Source organism: Xyrauchen texanus, chromosome 2 (assembly GCF_025860055.1).
Source record: "Xyrauchen texanus isolate HMW12.3.18 chromosome 2, RBS_HiC_50CHRs, whole genome shotgun sequence".
NCBI classification, from domain to species: Eukaryota; Metazoa; Chordata; class Actinopteri; order Cypriniformes; family Catostomidae; genus Xyrauchen; species Xyrauchen texanus.
Genome location: NC_068277.1, coordinates 4,085,784 through 4,104,685, shown reverse-complemented (window position 1 = coordinate 4,104,685; position 18,902 = coordinate 4,085,784). Strand labels below are relative to the sequence as shown.

The window sequence follows — 18,902 nt, the reverse complement described above, 5'->3', positions numbered from 1 at the left end:
CTGATATTAGGAGTGAATGCATTTGACTGCACAGAAAAGCTAGAAGATGCTCCCTTGCTCCATAATTTGGGAATTACTTAATCTCCAGTGTGCTGCCTGTCTGCACTGGTCTCAAAACAGTTTTAAATGCACCTAATTTTCATCCTAACTACATACAGCATACAGCATCTAAAAGCAACATTTTACAGCTTTTGGATGCATCATTGATTCTCAATGTGATCATGCACAGTAAATGTAGGATGTTTTAAGGAAAATTTGCCTATAGTCGATGTATTTGGTCATTGTGTTTAACAGCGTGTCATTTCCCAATATATCAATTACATTTTTAGTTTTTTTGCCATTTCTCCCCCCAAAAAAACTCAATTTGAGTTTGGTGCCATGTTGTTTTGTCACATGACTCAGTACGTTAAAAGTTTAACCCTTTAATGACAGCCTAGAGTCTCCTGAACTGAGATCAGTCAGTTAATTTAAATCAAATTATGCATAGCCTACAGAGAAACCACAATGTAATGTCCATGCATGTGGACGCTGGGTCTCAGTAGGATATATATATATATGGTAACATTTTATTTTGATGATTCCCTTACAGCTATTCAACTGACAACAAAGTGATGTTTCAACTGATTTCCTATAGCTAGTAAACAGTGTTTCAACAACATTCAGTAGACATTCAGTAGCTTGTATATAGATCTTTATTAATGACCTGCTTAAATTTCTTTGCTTACTGCTCATTTTCTAATTTCACCTTTAGTTACCCAAATGTTTTTTGGAAATGCTCTACAGACTTTTTGTTGCATATGACATCAGTACTGAGTCACTTTACTTTAAGATAGTATCAACTGCTCATCTATAGTTACTTAGGGACCATGCAAATAAAGTGAACACCTAAGGAATACTAGCTATAGCAAGTCAGTCAATAAGCTGTTATTTTGCTGCGGCTATTGATAGTCTACTGAATGTTTGTTGAAACACTGTTTACTAGCTGTAGCATGTTAGTTGATAAGTCACTTATAGTCAGTTGAGTGTCTGTAAAGCATTATCAAAATAAAATGTTACCCCCTTAACAATAAGGTTGGATTTGTTAGCATTAGTTAACTACATTAGTTTACATGAATTAACAATGAACAAAACTTTTGCAGCACTTTTAAATCCTGGTTTATGTTTATTTTAACATATACCAATGTTTTAAAATATGTTGTATACATATGCATTTTAAACTAACAATGAACAGTTGTCTTTGTATACAGTATGTTTACATTATGCATTTACTAATGCTAACAATAGAACCTTGTAAAGGGATGAAAGGGGAAAGGAGAAGACGAGAACCGGCTTGACGATATAAATAATAGTTTAATAAAGAACTAAACAAAAAGACAAACACACAGATGTGTCAGACCGCTGTCCGTAAATCTCTCTCTGTCCCACTGCAGTCTCCAGTCGGCCTTTATCCCACTCTGAGGCTTGATTAGCGGGATTAGGGGCCGGGTGTGCGGAATCACGACCCGACCCGCCCTCCACCCTGTCGCAAACCTTATTGTAAATTGTTAACATATATTTTCTATTAGAATATTATATTATAATTACTTTTGAATTCATATTTGTTTGAAATCTCCACAGAAGTTTTTTTATTCCCAAAAGTATTATATTTTTAACCTTAACTAAAACTGATATTGACAAGGCTGGTGAAACTAATTTGATAGGATCTCTGTACCTCTGCAATGCTATTTTTCATAAAAGAAAATGTCACAAAACAAAGCTGATTTAAATATAACTGTATGTCATCTCTCCATCTGATCAACCTTGTTCTAATGTTTTTTTTTTTTTATTATTATTAAATTAGCTTATTCTTATCACCATGAAAGGTGATCATGTGAACACATCTACTTTTAAGTGTTCTACTATCAAGCTCATATATGTATACATATAAATTAAAAAGTGATTATAAACGCATTGTATTAAAAAAATAATAATAATGTTAATCAGTTTGTCAGATCTAAAGACTGGCATGCTTATATGCTCCAGGTAAATTTCATAAGAGGGATAACATGTGAATACACGTATAGCACATCAAAAAAGCAGTGGATAGAATTGGTTTAGTCATATATAAAGGTAATAATAATTTTATAATCTAAATAAACTGTTCAAGGTACAAGGTAAATGGTCTGAACATGGGGAAAGTTGTAACAATGGAAACTGCCAGTAAATAGCCTATTATTAGGATTTTCAGCTAAATTAGTGTGCCGACATTAGTCCTCTGATGTCTTTAAGGAATCTACTGAAGAAATTGTAAGGATATTATTTAGTGACCAAAAATATATCTTATATCTTATATTTTAGCTTATAAAGTATCTATTATAGATTAGCAACCTTATGAGGTGCATCCTGGGGTGCTTTATAAACAGTGAAACACAACTGGTATTCAGAAGGTCACTGGTTCGATCCCCACAGCCACCACCATTGTGTCCTTGAGCAAGGCACTTAACTCCAGGTTGTCCATATAATAGGGCACTGTAAGTCACTTTGGATGAAAGCGTCTGCCAAATGCGTAAATGTAAATGTAAACAGTATTGAAGGAGTTCCCATGTATGTTGAACACTTACTTCATTTTCCGGTCCAACTTATCCATTTCAAAAAAGTTTTTAAAATAAAATATTAGGCACAATTTAAGCATAAGCCTTTAGGTCATATGGTGTTTAAGATAATAAGAAAAAACCATAAATTCTTTCATGAGTAGAAACGTTTGACTGTAAAGAAGTAACTGGATATTTATGGAACATTACTAGGAAAACTGGGTCTCTTTTGTGGAATTTGTGGCATAATTTGCACACCTTTACTCCAAATGGAATAATCCAAATTTATATCATGTTTTTGTTAATGTTCACCACCCAATTTTACCCAACATTAACATTTATTGCAGTCATTTAGAGTATAGATCTGAAAAAGTGAAGGTGTTTTCAATATAATATATAAATATAATAAAACTTGTTCTTTTCTTCCCTCCCATGTGTACATGTATATTAAGTATTGCGAAAGTAACCTTCACATTAAAGCTTTTACCGCTTTAACGCCATCACCTCTGTTTAATCTTTATTTGGCCCATAACATGTCATAGCAAAACATTAATCATCGCAATGCGTGTTTGAATTATGCCATTGATTTTTTTTCAGCATCCTGAATCCAGATTACTCCAAAGACGATTTTAAGCTTCCTTTATTTACTTTATGCTTGGGAAATAATACACCATACAAGCAAGAGTCCACCTATAGTCAAGTATGACAGACAGAGTGACAAAACATGTCACCCAGAGCTCCCAGTTTCAACAAACACTGTTCAGAGGCTCGGTGGCAAGGTACACAATGAACCTTGAGGTTGAGAAGTTTAAGAAATGTCTGCTGTGTAGTTGATTATTTCAAGTCAGTTCAATCGTAGAAACTCTCAAGTTTCTGCTTTGGGTTTAACTCTAAATTAACTCGTTTTTATATGTAATATTATAGAAGTTATTGTGCAAATAATATGATTTGACTGCATTAACCTTACTAAATGAACATTTTTAAAGGTCATTAAAATTCACCTTTTCCACTGAACTTTAAATGAGGGAACGGTGTCTCTGAAACCTTCTTTGATCAGGATACAGATCCTGGAAAGCTCATGACCTGCTCTGTTGCTAACGAGTAATAATTGCTATTTCTGAGGATCCTTCCCATCCTTAAGTCAAAAGAACAGGGCTTCAGGTTTTGAAAAGGAGTGTTCAGAACATTGAGTCACTTTTGGGGATTAGTGTATTAGTTACTGTTCACTGACGGGATCAGGGCTAGAACTCAATATTTATTCATCATCAGTTCAATAAAATGACCCCACCCCACATATTGTCACACAGTCACTCTGTTTAGCCTCTCGCATGACAGAAAAGGCACACCTAAAGCACATTACAGTTACTGCAAGCTTGCGTGTTTTCAATTTTGGCAACAAAAAAAAAGGTTCAAATAAATGATCTCTTTAAATTTTATATACGATTTTACTGTATGTTATTGCTGTATTTTGGCCGCTTAATTATAATGACTAAATACTATTTAAATCACAAGCTTTCATTACTGGTAACATTTGAGTAACACTTTAAAGGTTGTATTCGTTAACATCAGATAACCATTAGTTTACACAAACTAACAGTAATCAATCATTATACAGCGCATATTAATCTTGGTTAATGTTAATTTTGAACACATTTTAAAAATGTAAAAGTTGTATATTGCTGTATGTAGTTTTATAACATTAATGCATTATGAATTGCATTTTAAAAATAACAATAAAAATAACCTTTATTAGTAAATTCTGTAATCTGTTATTTGTTTTTCATCGATAGTTCATGATAATTAATGCACATAAAAACTTATTATATAAAAAAAACATTAAATAAAACCTATTTCTTAAAATCGCCTAATGTTCATTTCTACATGCACTTTTTACAGTATAGTTTAACGTAAAGAACTGTAAAGTGAACAATTTTCTACTCTGTAAAAAATGTCTAATTTTAACAGTAAAAGATTAAAAAATGCTACAGCAAAACAATTTCATTGATTAACGAGTATTAACTGTAAAATATACAGTAATTATTACAATATATTTTAAAAGACAATACAGTAGTTTTTTTTACAATAAATGATGTAAATATTTAGATGTAAAAAATATGATTTAATAATTAAAATATAATTGTATATTAACATTAAAAATGTACATTGTTTAACAAGAGAGTACATGTACTTTTACAGTAAACTATTGTTAAAATTACAGTAAAAAACAATCATTGGAATTTCCCACAATTCCCTGCGTGACCCATCATATTTCATTATATGTTATGGGAATTATTTTTAATATCAGTTACCGGTATGTGAATTGGTGTGTTGTGTTTTATATTTAATGTAGTTTAGTTCAGGTTTAATGCATTATTTTAATTACTCTGATGGTGTTTTGTGTTTGTGTGTCTCGACATGTTTATTGATTATTGCTCCTGAATGAGCCACTATTGATGATGTCATCATGTGCTCTTCTGTAATTACTACGGTGATTAACAAGACATTATAAAGTAAAAAGCAGATTATTACCGTTTCAGAAGGTTAATATCAAGTTTATGTCATTTTTTACTGAAAATTTAACAGAATTATTATTATTATTATTTATTTTTTATAGTGCCATCGTACAACGGGTTTAAACTGTAAAATGTACAGTTTGTTCAGTAAACTTGTTTAAATTTTTACTGTACTTTTTACATCATTATTCTTGCAACCGCAGCTGCCGTATGTTGTACAGTGTAAATAATCCTCCCCTAGAGTTTTCTTCCCAGCATGGCTCACACATAATTAATAAATCTGCGTAACAAGACAAAGGTAATGCATTATGAACTAACATGAAATTGTATTTTATAAATAACATTATTAATAAATGCTGTAATATTTATTTCTTCATTTTGAGCCTAATGATAAGCCTTCATGATGCCTAATGCATTTAATACCTCATAACAACTTAGTGTAAAGTCTTACCAACATTTTACAGTAAGGTTGAATACATTAACATTAGTTAACACAATATTTAACATACTAAACAATACTTTTACAACATTTATTAAACTTGGCTAGAGTTATACAGTTATAACATACAGAACTGTATTGTAAAGTGCAACATCTTACTAAATAATTATAATTCCTGTAATTAAGCATAAACTCAATTTCCTTCCCTAGTGTTTAAGAGTTTATTCATTTTAAATATGAAGTGTTCTGCAACTAGAGCGCCATTAAAGGCATTTAATATTTGTTATATCGTGTTATAACAAGTCTATAACATGACGAAGGTAATGCAATGCACTATTAGTAACCACTCTATTGGAATATGTAATGAGTGTGACTATTTAAGATGGCATAAATGCAAATAATGCATGGCAGAGAAATATTTTGGGGAATGGACATCATCAGTGTCATTGACTGAACATTAATGAACAAACATTGTTGATATCCACTAGCTTCACATTTCACCGGACTGCATTAGATGTATTTTTACTCATTCTTTTTAGTTTGTCATATTTTTCCAGTTTCAAATATGAACCTGATTTATTCGTAGATTCCAAAAACATGTATGTGAATCCGTCAGCTACTGTAAATGTTAGATTATGTTGTCATTCAAGATAAACATGGTTTTGGCCCCACCTTTACTTGACTCTTACGTCCCTTCAAGGGGCAAATGGTATAAAGCTCTGAGTACAGGAGTGTGTCTTTCTCATTGAACCTGTGGAGAGTCCCATACTCCACAAACCACCATGGGAATGCCAACAGTAATATCTATAGGAGTGCTAATATGGATGACACTGTCAATTGGGCTTGCTGCAACACAAACCGGTAAGATGAATTTGCAATAAATGTTTCTAAATACTCTTTTTTTATATATATATTTATATTGCCGGTAACATTTTATTTATTTGTATATAGTTATTTGTATGAATTATACAGGATAAATTGTTTTAAATAATAGTTTAAAACTGGGTTGAAATATAGTTTATTATAGTTTAAATTGGTGGAATGTATATATATGGAAATAACATCATTATATTATTATTTGGAATTATACATCACTTTATAATGTTATATTTAAAAGAATAAGGAATTCCTAAAATATATTATTGTTATTAATGGCAAAGGGGAAAATTAAATATAATATAAATGGGCAAAACTACTTTTTCTTTGAACAACATCGATATTTTAGCTTAAAAGTTCTATGAAAATTTAAGAGGAAACAGGTCATGCAACTGGGTCACAATTTTTCCCACCATTTTTTTATTTGATTTCTTTCTTCACTTGTTCATTTTAAATAGCCCTGCAGTGTGAAAAATGATTTTTTTAAAAGTAAAAATATCCAATGTACTCTTGCGTACAAACTGCACGCATACTGATGTAAAAGAATTAGCACAATGATAGTGAATCACATGTAAATTGCCAAAAGTATCCAAATGTAGCAACTACCCAAATGTAAATGACTGTAATCATATTCACTACATTTACTGAACCTGAACATTTTAAGTTTTAGCTCAGTGCCTAAATGATTTATCCAACCAATTCACTTGTCCATAATATTCATACTAAATGTAACTAAATTCCCCAGTGGTTCTCACAACGATGAACATCCTCCCAGCCGCTACAACACAAATGATTTCAGGTAAAAATCTAAAAACCATTCAAATGTAGAGTTTCTTCAATAGAAATGTTAAAGCATGAACTAACAATAACTGTCCTTTACCAGGATTGAGTTCACAACACAATGAGCTGGTTTGTAGCACTTGGGGTAACTACCATTTCAAGACCTTTGATGGGGACTACTTCCAAATCCCAACCGCCTGTAACTACATTCTGACCTCGGATTGTCGGAACAGCTATGAAGATTTCAACATCCAGTTGAGACATCGTGTGGTGAACAATGAACCGACGATCAGCAAGATCACTATGAAACTAGAGGGGGCAGTAATAGAGCTCAGCAAAGGCTCTGTTGCTGTTGGTGGCCAAATGTAAGTGATTGTGATTGTAAAGTATTTCCTCAGGCTGTTCTCGAAGTGGCTGAAGATGTCTGAATCTGTAACCATTCTTTCTGTAGAGTGACACTTCCATTCAGCAGTCCTGGAGTTTTCATTGAGAAAATGACTTATTACATCACAGTCAAAGCTGTTTTGGGGCTAGTCGCCATGTGGAATGAAGATGATGCTTTCATGGTAAGGAAACCCCTAAACAGTCTATAACATATCTGGCATGATGCAGACCCTCTTCGTGAAACCCTGTTTCCAGATCATCTTTCCTCTGTAAACCTCACCGTCACCGAGACACCCAATATAGGGGTAGTCATGTTGGTTGATGTAGTATTATAAATGGGAAGTCTTTTGCCTGAATACATGCAACAAAGCACTACTAATACCTCCAATACTTGGATGTAATATAGGCCTAATATACATTTTGTTCTTGGTTTTCAGGTCAATTTAGATGAAAAGTACAGAAACCAAACGTGTGGACTGTGTGGTGACTTCAACGGAATCCAATTGTACAATGAATTCATCACTGATGGTATTATTAACAGTGCTGACTAACCTCTTGCTACACATGATTACACAGACAATATGTTAGGTTGTGCAGTAAATACCTGTCTGTCGAAAAAACAATCAATACATTTATCTTTCTAGGAGCTTCTCTGTCTGTTTCTGAGTTTGGAAACCTCTGGAAGATGGATGGTCCAACGGAAGTCTGTGAGGAAGACAGTACATCTCTTGATGAAAACTGTGGAGATGAGGTAAACATTGTCCACACCACACCACTTGACTGCTTATCAATTAATGGGGACAGTAACTCAACTAAATAAGTTAAACGTGGTGGTGGTGATGATGGCGTAGTGAGCTAAAGTGCAGAACCATCCCCACAGCCACCATCATTGTGTCCTTGAGCAAAACACTTAGGTTGCTAAGTGTTTTGCAAATCCAGGTTGCTCCGGGGGGGATTGTCCCTGTAATAGGGCACTGTAAATCGCTTTGGATAAAAGCGTCTGCCAAATGCATAAATGTAAATGTAAAGCAATAAAGTCCCTCCCACTAAATACCACCTACATTTGATTAGCAATAATGGCTGTAAGGTAAACTAAAGTATACTTCAAATTTGAAAAAGGAAAAGCCTTTTATAATACCAGCCAAAACATTCAGTTAAAATACAATGTCAACACAGAAAAGAAGTCCTCGAAGTTCATTCATCAAGCCATTTTATAGGCCCAAAGGCGGCACGGTTTTAAGGTTTAAGGTACTGGTATATGAACACACTTTCTCTCTCTTAGCTCCCTCAGAACAACAACCATTCAAATTCAAAAGAGAAAGTTCCTGCCATTGAAGTGTTTCCTCTCGGATGTCAATGAACATTCAGCAGATGTCTTTGAGACGTGTATGATTAAGAATGTTTGTAAATCTGATCTTTATAAGATGTTTAGTAGATGTTAATTAGATTGTGATGCTTTCCAGATGAAAAGATCTAAAATAGACATCTATGAGATGTGCGTGTGCTATCTGGGAAAACACACGAAGATACAGTATTGACATTAAATACATACTATGTAATATGGTAATTAAATTATACCTAGTTTGGTTAATTACTTAATTTGTCCTATTGAAATACCTGGTTTTGAGGGTTTTTGGACCAAAAAAACCCAAACAAAACCATTGGTGTGGCTGTGGCTCAGTTGACAGAGTGGGTTGGCCACTAATTGCAGGATTGGTGGTTTGAATCCCGGCCCACATGACATAAGTGTACTTGGGTGAAACACTGAACACCAAGTTGCTCCCAATGGCAAGCTAATGCCTTGCCTTGCAGCTCTACTGCCATTGGTGTATGAATGTGTGGGTGAATGGGTGAATGAGACGCAGTGTAAAGCACTTTGAATACCGTTAAGGTTAAAAAGGCGCTATATAAGTGCAGACCATTTACATTTCCAAATGACCATTACAAACGCTTATCTCAGTTGTAATATAAAAGTTATCTGGTTATAATTTTACACGACTCTGTGTGGTTTCTCTGTCTCCACAGAATTTTTGTCACAATATCTTCTCCAGTCCGGTGTTCAGTGATTGCAGTAATCTGGTTTCGATTGATTCCTTTGTCAAAGTTTGTATGAAAGACCTGTGCCATTGCAACAACTCTGGATCTTTCTGCTTGTGCAAGTCCATTGGCGAGTACTCTAGGCAGTGTATACATGCAGGTGGCAGGCTGGCAGACTGGAGAACAGAATATTTTTGTCGTGAGTATGCAATGCCCATATTCTCCTAGCACCTGGGTCCAAACATGAAGTGATATCGTTGTCCATATTATTTTATCCTTACCCTTATTGTTATCATAAATGGAACATTACATTTTAACCAAAGCACTGACAAGTGCACAGTACTAATTTCAGAATTGGTGGTGCTAGAGTCCCAGTAATGTACACTTTTTTGTTATATTTCATGTATGGTGTCATAACTGTTGGGATAATGAGCTAATGGGCTTAAGGGTTTATTTGAGTTTGAACCCATATAATGGCTACATTATATTTAATCCTTTGTTATTATTTGGGTCACAAGTTTGAGCATACTGTATCTAGAGTCTTATCTTGTAAATTTGTAGTTTTTCTTTCAATGACTGATGCTGTCTCAATAATATATCCCCTCTCTGTGATTGGTGCAGCACATCCGTGTCCAGAAAACATGGTGTACCATGAGTGTGGAAATCCCTGTACTGACACTTGTACAAACCCTGAAAGAGGACAAGTGTGTGAGCACCACTGCATTGATGGATGCTTCTGCCCTCCTGGTACAGTCTTTTTTTATCATGGTTTTCCTTAATACATATTTTCAAGTCATTGAGTGATATATTATGTTTTGCTCGGCTGTGGCTCAGGTGGTAGAGCGGGTTGGCCACTAATCGCAGGGTTGGTGGTTCGATTCCCGGCCCACATGCCGAAGTATCCTTGAGCAAGACACTGAACCCCAAGTTGCTCCCAATGGCAGGCTAGCACCTTGCATGGCAGCTCTGCCATCATTGGTGTGTGTGTGTGAATGGGTGAATGGGACACAGTGTAAAGTGCTTTTGGTAACCGCTAAGGTTAAAAAAGGCGCTATATAAGTGCAGACCATTTACATTGATTGCACATTTCACTGACTTCAACTTCTTCATATATCATCTACGTTTATCTTGTATGTCCACTGACATGGGATGATTGCACTTTTTTCTGAAAGCTCAAGTGTTTAGTTTACACTATTTACAATTACACCTTTGGGGGAATAAGATTAACTTTGAAGTTCAGCTTATGTACTTAAAGGAGGAAACATATCAATGAAGCAATGGATGTTTGTTTATTCTCTCGTTCTCTTTAAGGCACTGTTTTTGATGACATAAACAACACTGGCTGTATACCCATTAATCAATGCTCCTGCACCCTTGATGGTAAAACCTACGCTCCTGGGGAGAATTACACCAGTACCTGTAGAGAATGGTAAGCCTTGACTTCCCATCACTACGAATTGAACGTGCTCTTTTACTTCTGAAGAAAATTTGTATTTAAAATGTTAGAAAAGATTGAAACAATCAAAGTATACTTTTAAATTAACAATTTTATTTCCTATTTAGTACCTGTGCACAGGGGCAGTGGAATTGTAATGAAAAGGATTGTCCTCATACATGCTCAGTAGAGGGTGGATCCCATATTAGAACATTTGATGGAAAAGCCTACACTTTTCATGGGGACTGCACTTATGTCCTCTCCAAAGTATGTTAACTGGACCCTTTCTTTTATCTCTATACAGTGGTCCCAAAATATACCTGGACACTTCAAAATGTCTGAATGTCTTTTCAGTACAGCAATTTCAAGCAATATGGCCACATGCACACTTTTTAAAACAATACCAGTTTTTAAATGATAAACAGTAGGTTTTTGGACTCTTTCTGGTTGTCAAATGATAATGGAACATGTCCATGGTTAATCTCTGCTTGGCCAACTCTCTGAACTTGTATTTCATCTAACACAAAGACATTCAGACAAAAAGTTCAAATGTATTTTCTGGCCACTGTATGTGGCTGTGGTCTATTTCATAAACCACAGCAGTAGTGGCCTTACACGTAGTTGACAATGCAATTTTCAATTCCAATACTGTAAATTCTAATCATTTTAACTACTCTCCAAGTACTTTAACATTGTGTTTTTAATTTGTTACTTATCTGATCCATTATTCCTTCTATAAAGCAATGCACAGGCACAGATTTTACAGTTCAAGGAGACCTGGTGAAATGTGGTGTGTCTGAAACCGAGACCTGTTTGAAGACGATAGCATTGGCATTGTATGACGGAACTATTGTAAGTACTAAAGAGGAATTAAATGGAAGACAGTTCATCAAATGGGAAATTAAATGGTGAATGTCACTGCAACATTCTCTGTGCATGTTATGAACATTTCCAAACCGATAATTTCGCTACTTTCACTCATGTTCACAGGTGATCAAAGTGGATTCGAGTGGAAATGTTGAGTTTAACAGAATAATTACCCAGCTGCCACTTTTTACAGGTAGGCAATGCACCTGAATCAGATGAAGTTGAATCTTGTTGAATGAAGGGGTAATACGATTATGGTTAGTTTTGACTAGCCAAGGTTAAGTTCTACATTGACGTTTGAATGTATTACAAAATTTTTCCTAACATCAATTATGCATTTTTATTCAGTATATGCATTATTGTTTGATTTTCAGCTGATGTGAGCATTTTCAAGCCCTCGTCATTTTACATTATCATTCATGCTCATTGGATTGGGCTTCGTCTAGAGATTCAGCTTGTGCCCTTAATGCAACTCTACATGACAGTCGATTCAGTGTACCAAGGAGAAACATGTGGTATTTATTTTTACACACCTCCTCTTTTACAGACTCTTCTCTTGCAATACTCAGAACAAAAGCAACATTAAAAGATGTTAAGGCTTTCTGTTTTTATATTATCACCAGACAGTTTAATTGGTAGTGGTTAATCAGTCCTATTTTTCAACTATTAAGTATACAAATGTTTAAAATATTTTTCTAGGTAAATTCTAGCATGTCATACAACAGGACATGATTGAAACTGCTTGAAATGTCACATCAACAACAATGTCCTGCATGAATTCATTTAAGAACAAATCCCTCTGCAGGTCTTTGTGGCAATTTCAACAACATTGAGACTGACGACTTTACAACCATTGGTGGACTGAGGGAAGGAACAGCAGTGGACTTTGCCAACACCTGGAAGACGAGAGCAAGTTGCCCTGGAATTAGAAGAAGCTTTGAGCATCCTTGCAGTCTGAGCATTGAAAATGGTGCGATTTCACTCTTTTTTGGCATGCGACCAGGGTGCGAATAATGGGGCCATTGGGGGGTTAGAACATAGAATATCAGAACATTGGCAAAACATTAGTAGTTCAATTATCACTGTTGGACAGTTGATATTTGGCTAACTGTCCTTGGGGCACCAAAAGACAATTTGGGTTGCGCATGGCAAACAGATTGTACCCTGAATATAATTGTTCGAAATTTCGGAATTAGCGGAAGTCATTGTGTAATTCGCACAGTGCGTTCAACATCCAAAAAATGTCAATATGTTGTCCTTACATGGGCTTACGTGGGGTGGCTGTGGCTCAGGTGGTAGAGCGGGTCGGCTGCCAATCGCAGGGTTGGTAGTTCGATTCCTGGCCCACACGACACCACATGCCAAAGTGTCCTTGTGCAACCCCAAGTTGCTCCCAATGGCAGGCTAGCGTCTTGCATGGCAGCTCTGCCACCATTGGTGTGTGAATGGGTGATTGGGACACAGTGTAAAGCCCTTTGGTAACCTCTAAGGTTTAAAAAGTGCTATATAAGTGTAGACCATTTACTTACACTTCTGGAATGCAATTTAGGACTGATCATCTTTCTACATGATTTTTGCTCCACAGAGAAATATGCACAGCACTGGTGTTCCCTGCTGTCAGACCCCTCAGGAGTGTTCGCCCCCTGTCACTCTGAAATCAACCCTGATGTTTACAAAGCAGTAAGTGAAATGATGTTCATTCTCTTTCCCCTTTTATGTTATAGAGTTCATTCTAACTTTTCCATTCTTTGTAGAACTGTATATATGACAGCTGTAACTGTGAGAAGAGTGAAGACTGCATGTGTGCTGCATTGTCCTCATATGTACATGCATGTGCTGCAAGAGGGATTCTTCTTTATGGATGGAGAGAAGCTGCCTGCAGTAAGTTGATTTCCTCTTGGAAATGGGCATTGCTTGATTGGGATTTAATTAGTAAAAAATCGAGCAGATTCATGACAATATGTGAGGCAAAAGTCTTTGATCAGAGATCTTGATTTGCCCCACCTAAAGGCCTTGAAAGTATCGAATGAGGCAAATAAGCATAGTTGAAACAGCTTGTGAAGTGATAGCAGGTTTTGTTGGGTATGGTAATAAAATAACACTTCTCACTAAGTAAAACAAATATAATTGCTGCTCCTTGATAATTGGAATTATATTCAAATAAATGGCTTTCTCCTTTTCCTACAGGCAAATACATACTAACTTGCCCCAGTTCCACTGTCTACTCTTATCAAATGACCAACTGTGACCGCACCTGCCGATCCCTCGGCCAGTCAGACATCACCTGCGCTATTGACTTCGTCCCAGTGGATGGCTGCGGTTGTGCAGCGGGAACATACATGAATGAGAATGGCAATTGTATTGAATCTATCAGCTGCTCCTGTTACGATTCAGGCAAAATTATTCCTGCTGGAGACATCATCACCAAAGATGGAGGATCATGGTAAGGAGATGGAGATGGTTCCATATCTATATAATACAATAGAATGTGTTATAAACTATAACTTATATAACTATAGCACAACTTATGAAATAAAATATATTGACAATGAGAACTTTTGGAAACTTTTTACCTGGTTACATAATGGTTACTAACTGATATTTACATTTCAGCATTTGCAAGCAAGGGAAAATGACCTGCACTGGTGGATCCAATGGGGAAGGTGTGTGCCTTGTATGTGTGTGTGTGTGTGTGTGTGTGCATGAGGGAAAGTCAAAGCTATAATATATTTAAATTTCTACATTTAAAACCTTGTGTTTTAGTTCTTGAGCTCTTCACTGGAATTATTTTGCTACACTGATACCTTTAAGTGAATTCAACCATCATTCTCGATTCTATGACTCTTCTTCAGAATGTGAAGCGCCAATGACGTTTTTCAACTGCTCCAGCGCTAGTCCTGGTTCCACAGGATCAGAGTGTCAGAAGAGCTGCAACACATTAGACATGGCCTGTGTGAGTTTCTTCAATCAATTTAAAGGAATAGTTCACACAATAGTGAAAATTCTGTCATTATTTGGAACGACCCAATATTTGGATCACCCTCATGTAATTCCAGACATGAATGCAGTTATGTTTTCTTTACAAAGCTCTTTTCCATTCAACAACAGTTCACAGTGACCACATCTGGCAAGACAAATTTCAAAAACATCATAAAAGCCAATCCCTCCAACAACAACAGATGCCAGTTTCCCTATGCTCGAGCAGCACCTACAACATCCTTGTTCCATTTGCATGAAACACATTTCGACTGTCTTGTTTCTCCCTCTAATGCGACTGGTTTGACCATAGCTGTTTTGAACATACCCTTTGGTTTTACATAAAATGATCTCTTGCCTTCTCATTCTTAAAATTATAGAGTTCAAATTAATATCAAACAATACAACACAGAGGACGGATAAAATAAACACAATGTATGCACATTAAAACACATCTAAGGTTTCCTAAAATATATCAAATGAATGTTTTCCCCATTAGGTGGATGCTTCCATAATTGTAAATGCCCACTCACTAAAAAATGAAATTGCATTTATGCATTTGGCAGACACTTTTATCCAAAGCGACTTACAGTGCATGCAAGTTATACATTTAGTGAGATACTACCTAAATTTCAGTCAGTTCTTCACTTTAAGCTAGCATATGGCATCATAACACTTGGAGTTTAGCATACCAATTGTACGGACTACTTTTATGGTATCTTTATTGTGATTTTGTGTCCTTGTTGGTGCTTGTCAGACATGGTCACTATAAACTGTAGTGCATTGAACGAAAAAGAGCAGTGTGTTCCATTAACATGATCAAATCAAATGTTGCACATTCAATGACTTTTTAAGTCAAATGTTTACAGATCAGCACAGAGTGTGTATCTGGCTGTGTGTGTTCCTCTGGACTGGTGTCAGATGGGAATGGTGGTTGTGTAACTGAAGACCTGTGTCCATGCATCCACAATGGAGTTGCCTACCAGCCTGGGGAAACCCTTACAGCTGACTGTAATAAATGGTATGTGCAACTGAGTATTTATTATTATTTACATATTCTGTGTAATATTTTATTATAATATTCTTATATTACTTTTTATAGCACTTGCAATGCTAGAAAATGGCAGTGTACCACAAATCAATGCAGTGGGACATGCAGCATATATGGAGATGGCCATTACAGAACCTTTGATGAGAAAAGATACGTCTTTAGTGGAAACTGTGAATACAGCCTTGTTCAGGTATTAACATTGTAGTTCAATTGGAAGACGAAAGTGTATGGTTGTCAAACGTTAGTGAAACATGTCCATAGTTCATGTGTTGAGCTTCACCTGTGGTTACTCTGCAGTCTGCAAAGGCGCCTTATCTCTTCATACATCCACTACAAATCACTGCTACTCCAACTTTAAAAAACTTGCAAAAATGGTGCTGTAAAGTGTTAGTGGTTCTGAGAAAAGCTCAAGCAGCATGTGCTTGCAGATGTCACTTGCTTTGATATTTTGCCATATAACGTAATGACATACAAGTGTAATTGTGACTAGAGAGTCCAAATATTTTCAGTCTACTATATGTATATGTTATCTTATGATGTAAATATTAACTATCTTTTATGGCATGAATAGGACTTCTGCAACAGCACCAGTGGCACTTTTAGAGTCATCACTGAAAATATTCCTTGTGGATCCACTGGCACCACTTGTTCCAAATCTATCAAGCTCTTTCTAGGAGTGAGTTACTCTCTGTGTTCACCAATACAACTATACCAAAGTTTCAATTAGTAAAGAACAAGAACTGAATAATTGCAATTGTATTTCAGAACACCGAGCTTAGATTGACAGATGGAACCTTTCAAGTTGTTCAAAGAGATGCAGGAGAAGACATTCCCTACCAGATACGTACCATGGGGATTTACATGGTGATTGAAGCTGATAATGGACTGATGCTTTTATGGGACAGAAAAACAACTATACACATCAAACTGAGTCCAGAGTATAGTGTGAGTAAATCTGACAAGGCTACTCCATTTATTAAGCATGAAATCAGATTTGTGTTATGAATTCAGAGAGTTCCCTTCCTTTTGACAGGGCCGAGTGTGTGGTCTGTGTGGGAACTATGATGGGAATGCAAACAATGACTTCACTACCCGCAGTCAAGCAGTTGCAGTTGAAGCCCTGCATTTCGGAAATAGCTGGAAGTTCTCCAGTTGCCCAGATGCAACCACCATCCAAGAGCCATGTGTCCATAATCCCTACAGGGAGGCCTGGGCCCAGAGGCAGTGCAGCATCCTCACTAGCAATGCCTTTTCAACTTGCCATTCACAGGTACTTTCAAAAAAAAATTATAAACTGAACTCCAATATTGAAAGATACTTTTTGCACCATTTTTGGGTCCTCAGATGCCACACTGATGGAATCCTCTGGAGAACTTCTAGGAACCCATTCAGGTCTCTGAGAAAAAGGTTATGCAAGAATAATAAAAAGTCAGTCAACGGTTACTGTAGAGTACACAGTTCCAGTACTTTCCGGAGAAGCCTACATCAAAAGAATATTTGAGACTTCTTTAAAGGGTGCCAAGAGTTTCTATATATGGCTCCTCTAGTGTGGCATCTGAGGAACCCCAAATGGTCCCTCAAGAATGTTAAAATGTTTGTTTTGAATATTTGTTTAAAGGTGGATCCCACTCCTTTCTATGAAGCCTGTGTGAGAGACTCATGTGCCTGTGATAGTGGTGGAGATTATGAGTGTTTCTGCACTGCTGTATCAGCCTATGCGCAAGCCTGTAATGAAGCTGGAGCTTGTGTTACCTGGAGAACGCCTAAAATATGCCGTGAGTCACTGAGAGCTACACAATTTTCATTAGACCTGCTGTAAAGCAATTAATTTAAACAGTACACCTCAAATACTTAAGTTTAAAATTAGGCCTTTCTTATTGCAGCATTGTTCTGTGATTATTACAATCCCCCTGGTGAATGTGAGTGGCATTACAAACCTTGTGGAGCTCCCTGTATGCAGACCTGCAGAAATCCAACTGGGCATTGCTCCAATCAGATTCCAGCACTTGAAGGTAACAACTCACAATTGCAAAAAGGATCTGCATGTTATTGTGAAAAACACGATGTTTGGCTATGGAATGTCAGTTAAATACTTTACTAATGAATGTATGTAATCTGATTATTTTCCTTATTTATTTGGAACATGATTGCAAAAAAAAAAAAGAAAAGATTTTTTATTGTTGGTTGTTTGTACCCCCCACCACTTTTAGGTTGTTATCCTAAATGCCCTCCCGATCAGCCTATTTTTGATGAGGACAACATGAAATGTGTAATGCAGGAAGATTGTGGCTGCTTTGTTGGAATGTTACATTATGAGACTGGCCAGCAGGTGCCAACCACTGAGAATTGTCAGACATGGTATGTCAATATTTTCGAATAAAATTTTAGAAAATGTTTGGTTTTTTTAAATAGGTCTGTAGATTTGTAATTGTTTTATCAGAAGAGTTTATTCTGTTAGTAATGTTTATGTCAATTATATCACCTTTAATTCCTGTGAGATCATACTTTTAAGACTACCACGTTTATGCTTTCCCCCAATGCAGTTATTGTTCTTCATTTGGCATTATCTGTGACTTTGATGTAAATGGTGAGAGTTTGTGTATTTCCAATATGATTTAGTTTGAAAATTCTAAAAGTTATAGAGTAAGATAATATAGAGTCATCTAATCAATACTTATTCTTCATTTGCAGCATGTACATGCCAACATAATGATGTAGAGTATCACTTTGGAGATATCATTTATCACACAACGGATGGACTGGGAGGTTGTATCACAGCCAGATGTTCAGTCAATGGAACAATTGAGAGGAATTTGATACCTTGTGAAACAACAACTGTTCCAACAACCTCATTCCCAATGACCACAACACGGAAATCTTCAACAACAACACCAACAACTGTGTTTGTCTTCAGCTCCCCAGGTACTTTTTCCTTTCTGTGATTTATGCCATATATAATATACTGCAACTTAAT

At 36.0% G+C, this 18,902-nt stretch overlaps 1 protein-coding gene across 1 annotated transcript in view; it reads left to right on the top strand.

The window, feature by feature from the left end:
- The first annotated feature begins 7,157 nt into the window (after nt 1-7,157).
- Nucleotides 7,158-18,902, top strand: part of LOC127619794 (mucin-2-like) — a 36,215-nt gene continuing 24,470 nt past the window's right edge. The window contains exons 1-28 of the mRNA XM_052092787.1: nt 7,158-7,197; nt 7,282-7,543; nt 7,630-7,744; nt 8,000-8,090; nt 8,207-8,313; nt 9,588-9,798; nt 10,221-10,346; nt 10,911-11,028; nt 11,163-11,301; nt 11,776-11,886; nt 12,025-12,094; nt 12,276-12,416; nt 12,707-12,871; nt 13,487-13,581; nt 13,656-13,782; nt 14,089-14,344; nt 14,515-14,597; nt 14,763-14,854; nt 15,747-15,898; nt 15,980-16,118; nt 16,500-16,604; nt 16,694-16,873; nt 16,962-17,198; nt 17,547-17,703; nt 17,812-17,940; nt 18,139-18,286; nt 18,472-18,515; nt 18,620-18,850. Of these exons, the coding sequence (XP_051948747.1) occupies nt 7,158-7,197; nt 7,282-7,543; nt 7,630-7,744; nt 8,000-8,090; nt 8,207-8,313; nt 9,588-9,798; nt 10,221-10,346; nt 10,911-11,028; nt 11,163-11,301; nt 11,776-11,886; nt 12,025-12,094; nt 12,276-12,416; nt 12,707-12,871; nt 13,487-13,581; nt 13,656-13,782; nt 14,089-14,344; nt 14,515-14,597; nt 14,763-14,854; nt 15,747-15,898; nt 15,980-16,118; nt 16,500-16,604; nt 16,694-16,873; nt 16,962-17,198; nt 17,547-17,703; nt 17,812-17,940; nt 18,139-18,286; nt 18,472-18,515; nt 18,620-18,850 (3,871 nt within the window). The remainder of the gene's footprint in view (nt 7,198-7,281; nt 7,544-7,629; nt 7,745-7,999; nt 8,091-8,206; nt 8,314-9,587; nt 9,799-10,220; nt 10,347-10,910; nt 11,029-11,162; nt 11,302-11,775; nt 11,887-12,024; nt 12,095-12,275; nt 12,417-12,706; nt 12,872-13,486; nt 13,582-13,655; nt 13,783-14,088; nt 14,345-14,514; nt 14,598-14,762; nt 14,855-15,746; nt 15,899-15,979; nt 16,119-16,499; nt 16,605-16,693; nt 16,874-16,961; nt 17,199-17,546; nt 17,704-17,811; nt 17,941-18,138; nt 18,287-18,471; nt 18,516-18,619; nt 18,851-18,902) is intronic.